The sequence below is a fragment of the Heterodontus francisci genome, chromosome 28 (genome assembly GCF_036365525.1).
Source record: "Heterodontus francisci isolate sHetFra1 chromosome 28, sHetFra1.hap1, whole genome shotgun sequence".
Lineage (NCBI taxonomy): Eukaryota > Metazoa > Chordata > Chondrichthyes > Heterodontiformes > Heterodontidae > Heterodontus > Heterodontus francisci.
Genome location: NC_090398.1, coordinates 25,763,408 through 25,769,505, shown reverse-complemented (window position 1 = coordinate 25,769,505; position 6,098 = coordinate 25,763,408). Strand labels below are relative to the sequence as shown.

At 42.8% G+C, this 6,098-nt stretch overlaps 1 protein-coding gene across 1 annotated transcript; it reads right to left on the bottom strand.

Moving 5' to 3' along the window:
* Window positions 1-481: 481 nt before the first annotated feature.
* LOC137345155 (probable G-protein coupled receptor 139) lies at window positions 482-5,866 on the bottom strand. Its single transcript, XM_068008622.1, has 4 exons — window positions 5,797-5,866; window positions 3,993-4,877; window positions 1,566-1,712; window positions 482-552 (listed from the first exon to the last, which is right to left on the bottom strand). Exons 1-4 carry the CDS (start codon window positions 5,864-5,866, stop codon window positions 482-484), a joined length of 1,173 nt encoding a protein of 390 aa, XP_067864723.1.
* Between the last annotated feature and the right edge of the window lie 232 nt (window positions 5,867-6,098).

Below are 6,098 nucleotides of genomic sequence, written 5' to 3'. Positions count from 1 at the left end.
TTCAACTTGGTCATATGGTAATTTCATTTAACAGAAGGCACATCCATTCTTGAGCCTGTGAAGGAAAATCTTAAAGGAGTCAGAACCCTGTTATTGGAAAGGCTTTTGATGCTTTAGTATTTACTACCCAAGAGGGCTGAGGATGCTGATTTGTTGAGTATGTTCAGGACTGAGATAGAGAGATTTTAGGACATGAAGGGAATCACAGGGCGCAGGTAAAGGGTAGGAAAGTAGGAGGTGGAAGAGGTGGAAGAACATCTACGATCCTAACGAACGGCGGGCCAATCTCCAGGGGCCATACAACCTGCTCCTACTCCTATTTCTTCTGCAAATATTGATCTGGATGTGAAATAATTAATGTATAATTAACTAACTGAGTGTTGCCAATCTTTTGAATTGTGGTTCAACGTTAACTTGTTTTAAATCCAGCGGTCCATTCCAAAGAGAATAACCTCCGCATGACTCTCAATAGTTTCCAGATTTAATTCCTTTTACTATGGTACATAATACCATTCCTTGTAATTTCTGTTTTGATGTACAGTTGTCCACTAGCTACATAATATCAGCAAATCATTATGTTTTTGAACTATATTTGGTATGTGATGGTACTTTCCCTTTCTCTCGGTCTATATGTGTCTGTCTATCTATCTATCTATCTATCATCTCCCTTTATTTCACTCTATGCCTATTATAGTGTCATGGTATGATACAGCATAAAAGGAAGCAATTTGGTCTATTGTCACGGTTCGTTGCTACAGCTATCCAAGCAATCCCACTCTCCTGGTCTTTGCCTACAACCAAGCCAATGTTTCCTCTTCAAAAATGTTTCCAATATTAGTTTTTGAGCCGTGTGGCTCACCTCCTGACCCTGGCAAAGCCTTTCCAAGGTACAAGTCAGGAGATTGGTGGATTACTTTCCACTTGCCTGGATGCAGCTCCAACAACATTCAAATAGTTCAACGCCATCCAGGACAAAGCAGCCCGCTTGACTGTACACCATTCACCAACATAAACATTCATTCCCTTGACCACTGGTGCAGAATGGCTGCAGTGTGTATCATCTACAGGATGCATTGCAGCAGTCTCCAAGGCTAATTTGACTGTGTCTCCCACATCTGCGACCTGTACCAGCCAAAATGACAAGGCCAGCCAGTGTATGGAAACACCATCACCTATAAGTGCTCCTCAATCCTGACTTGGAAGGTATTGATGGCCATTCATTGTCACTGGGTCGAAATTCTGGAATTTCCTCTGCAGTAGCACTATGGGAGTCCCATCATCACACGGGGTACATTACTTCTAGAAGGGTGCTTTCCATCCCGTTATCAAGGGCGATGAGGGATGGGCAATAAACTCTGGCCTTGCCAATATGTAACTTGGACTTGATTATAGGGGGCCCAGTTTAAAAAAACAAAATTTGAAAAAGTGGTAAGCATCTAGGAGGAACTTCATCGACTTTAGGAACACATAAATAGTTTAATGAAATATGGCAGCGAAATTTAACTTTCGCTTTGTACAGAAGTGATCAAGTTAGGTTGGCTCTAGATACAGCATATGCAGTATACCGGGATAACCCGTCTCTATTGGCTGGTGGGCCCGTATACAAAGACCAGAAATGTAAGATAATTGTCCAAAACATCCAGTGGAAAAATGAGCACAGTTTTCACTTTGCATTGTGAGTTGTTCTGAACTGCAATGAACTGCCTGAAAGGCTGGAAGAAAAACATTCAATCGCAAATTTCAGAAAACAATTGGATGTATACTTGAAAATGACAAACAACAGGATTGTGGGGAAAGAGCAGTGGCGTGGAGTAATTGGACGACTCTTACAAAGAGCCGGCACTGCCACAATGGGCCTATTGGCCTCCTCATATGCGCACAATTTGAAGATTATACGAAATAGGAAGTGATGCATTTGGGATGAAAAATGAGGAGAAACATTAGAAATTAAATGGCACAGTTATGAAGAGCGTTCAGGGAGAAAAAGGCCTCCTTTTCATGATTTCCATCCTACCCCCTCATCACCCGCTGGCATTGAATCATATTTTAACATGGAAGTTCATGACACCAATCAACCTCTTCATTGTTATCCCAACTACACGAAAACCACTGTGCTGTCCAAGTGCGGGCCTGAGATTTCTTCATGCATGAGCCAATATTTAATCCATTTGGGAATCCAAAACCACATTTTGCTGCCACAAACTAAGATCAATTCCCTGGCCACTAACCTCATCACCACGACTGGATGCACAAACCTGCTATTTGATTCGCAACTTTAATTGAAACTCCCAATATTATTTTTCACCGGCGGCAGTGCCTTGTGCTTCTACAACGTTTCTTGTTTCTACCGTTATCTGAGCGCAGTATCTCCAACTTTCCCCCTCAACCCGTATTTCTTTACCTCTGGACTCTTCAATATATTAATACCAGGCTCCACATCTCCGCCTTTTCAGTCTCCGCACTCCCACTTCCCCACCTCTTCAGTTATTCCTGCCCACCTCTGTCCCGACCACCTCCCACCCCCACCTCAATCACTTCCTCACCGACCTCCATTCCACCACACTCCAAAATTGCTACCTCTTCAATTATCTAACTGCCCACATCCACACATCGTCTCACCCACTCCAACACATCTTTGCACATTTACTTTCCTCCACACTTCTACTCCTTCATATTATCCCCTCTCTGACCTCCAAGCATTCCCCCTCCACCAACTCTCTAATCACCTCCTACTCACCCAACTTTTCCATCAGCTCCCTCACGACCTCCATACCTTCACACTCCTACGCCACCACATCTTGAATCATCACCCTGCCAGCTTCTATATATCCTGCTCCCACTCAATCACCTCTTTAAACATCCTGTTTCCCACCACATCAACACTGTCTTACTCCACTGCCTCATCAATCAACTTTCTGCCGGCCTGTAATCCTCCACCCTCCAAATCCTTCAGCTCTGCAATCATATTGCTGCCCACGTCCATAACTACACCATTCCACGCCCCAAGTCTTCTATCTCTTCCCTTCCCATCTAGATATTCCCACCTTCCCAGTTTTCCATTCCTTGGCTCATAATTATCTCCATTGGTTACCTGTCCCTCAACACATTATCAATGACTTCTTTCTGTGTTTGTCACGCTTCTTAATCTCAATGTGCCGCACTCTTTGATCCTTCAATGCTTCTGATCATCCCCTTCTTCATTGCATCCACCCCCCACCCCCCGTCCCCCGTCCCCCGTCCCCAGACCCCCGTCCCCCTCGCAGCAATGCATTCAGCCAATATGAAGCTACTGTCTTCAATGCCCTCCCGTTAAAGCCTTCAGCTCGGGGGGCTCTCTTCTATGATTTGAAATAAATTGGGCCAATTTACTGGGGCATGTCAACTTAAACCAACCCTGTGAAAATTCCTCCGTCCATTAGTTTAACTTTGTCATTTAACGCTTGATTTCTTTTCTTGTAATAGGCTTAAAATAATTTTAAAACAGCATCACACATTTATTTGAAAGTGGAAACATTCCTTCACCGTAATCATCATCAGAACTCCCCAGACTATTGAGCACGAACAGCTGTTAAAAGAGCACAAACACTGAATTACAGGAATGCATTTAGGAGGCACAAGAATAGTTACAATGAGAATTAATGTTTCCTGTGAGTGGGAGCATTTATCAGTCTGATCCAGTGAAAACAAGTATCCAGTAGTTACTTCATCGCCCTTCCATTGGCATAATTACATTTGAGGTCATTTTCTCTGAGGAATTGTTTGAAAAAGGAATGATCTGAACAAAGGATCATGTCTCATAATTATGTTCGTTTTTTAGTGATTGGTTTAAAATTCTACTTTGATCTAACTTTTAACGACAGAAGAATTTAGAACAAATATTATTAGCCCTATCACTGAGCACCTTTAGTAAATGTGTTATATCGTTGATTTGTGATATTGGAGAAGGCAGTTCCAAATTCTGTTCAGCTGTGATCCTCATTTAACACATTTACCAATTAGAGCAAAAGGATACTTGAGCACATTGAGCAGCTCCTGTCTGAACTTACTCTGGGTCACTGTGTAAATGGCCGTGTTTGTGCAGGAGCTTGTAAGCTGAAGCATAATTCCAGCTTCTTGAAATGTTGCAAAATGGTTAATTGCAGATCTGCGCTTAAAGGAACCTGAAATTTGATAAAATAAGTAATATACGACGGTTGTCAACCAGAGCAAGATGAAACTGCAGGATATTGCAAAAAGTAAAACAATTGACTTTCTGCGGTTCAGCATCTCAGCATCTTTGTCTTTCTCACTATTTTTGTAATCCCGGAAGCTCCGTCGAGCTCTACTGGCTACCAAGATGCACCTGACAGTGACAGTATTTAGGAATAAAACCAAAAAGAATGGAAGCAATGGAGTTAAAAGTTGTGAAATCCAAAAAAATGCCTTCCATTTGGGTGCAACATAAATGTTTGAGGATAGAAGGCAACCCTGCGGCATATTGTTAAATCTGTAGTATGATCTATACACGAAGGCCCACGGAATGTTCTTTAAGGATAACAGCAGGCTCAATGTGATTAGAAGCAGACCAGCAGTTTTCCCAGTGCAATATTTTGTTTTCAGCTTCTGGCAGCAAATGGCTACAAAACGATCAAAAGTAAAAGCGACCGTTAACCAAACGGAACAGTCTATGGCAGTTGGAGACAGGAATCGAATGAATCTGCACACAGGCGTGTAAAGCAGGAAAGAGTCCCACCAATAAAGAACAGCAATGCGATGTAATGTTACACTACATATAATCACCATGAGATCCGCTGTTGCCATGGCCACCAGGTAGCAAGTGATGCATTTAGAGAGATTGCACTTTCCCCGAGTCAGGATCACAATTGCCATCACGTTAACTGCGAGAAAGAGAAGCAAATGCATGTAATTGGACTCATATCAATCAATTGTCTGATATGCTTGTCATATTTAAAATGCTCTCCTTGAATTCCACTGACCTGTCCTCAGTGCTCAGGTTACAGTGCTGTGGCATCGTTCAGCCAAAGATAACTCATCGAACAGCTGATTCTTAATCTTCCAGCTTTCCAATCCAGGGAGATAATAAAGCAAGAGATAAAAATGGATGCAGGGGACCGAAGAAGCTGAAGCCTTTCTTCTGTGCTCGACTCTATGATTCCATAACTCTAACAGCAGCAGGAGGGAACATGACACGAGGGGCAAAAGAGGCATGAAAGAACACAATATCACGGATATCAGGAGTCGGAGAGAAGGCAACACCAAGGCTGAAAGGGTAAAGTGGGAAGAGTACACCAAAGCTTAAAGAAGCTTGTGAAAGCACCGATGATAAAAGGAGCAGGGAAGAAGTCATCGCTATGGATAAATGAAAAAAAAAAAGCCTACACCAAGGAGAAAAAGAGCAGGAGATCCTCCGGGGATGTCATGGGACTGAGATGATTGACTCCCAACAACCACAATCACAACCATCTTCCATTGTGCTCGGTTTGAGTTTTCCCCCTGATTGCCATTGAGTCCAATTTTGCTCAGGTTGCTTGATGGCATACTCGGTCAAATGCTGCCTTGCTGTCAAGGGCAGTCACTCCCACCTCATCTCTTGAGTTCAGCTCTTTTGTCCTTGTTTGGACCAAGGCTGTAACGAGGTCAGAATCTGAGTGGACCTGGCGGAACTCAAGCTGAGCGTCAGTGAGCAGGTTATCACTGAGCAAGTGCCTCTTGATAGCACTGTCGATGGCCACCTCCATCACTTTCCTGATGATCGAGAGTAGACTACATAATCAACAGGTTCTGAAAATAACTTACCAGGTATTCCAACTGCCGCAAGAACGGGGTAGAAAACGGCCTCTATCCGAGAAATATCTGGCTTAGGCATTGTCTGTGTGAAAATGATTCTATCTGATGGTTAAGACGATCGATCCAACTTCAATAATGAGATAACAGAGAACAGCAATCATTTATTTATGCTGTAATGAATCCCCAGTGATCCTATTAGCTTACACAGATAATGTTATTAGTTGCAGGTTGTTGAACAAACACACTGGAGATTTTCATTACCAAACTCATTCTGCAAGGTGGCTTTTCATAAACAGAAGATGGGGTCACCT

What these genes read in the sequence shown, in the direction of transcription:
- LOC137345155 (XM_068008622.1), bottom strand. Translation starts at nt 5,866, where the DNA reads ATGCCTAAGCCAGATATTTCTCGGATAGAGGCCGTTTTCTACCCCGTT. An exon ending in TGCGGCAGTTGGAATACCTG is followed by an intron (nt 4,878 to 5,796) that starts GTAAGTTATTTT and finishes TCTTTCTCGCAG; the next exon opens with TTAACGTGATGGCAATTGTG. An exon ending in GTATCCTTTTGCTCTAATTG is followed by an intron (nt 1,713 to 3,992) that starts GTAAATGTGTTA and finishes TTTTTCTTCCAG; the next exon opens with CCTTTCAGGCAGTTCATTGC.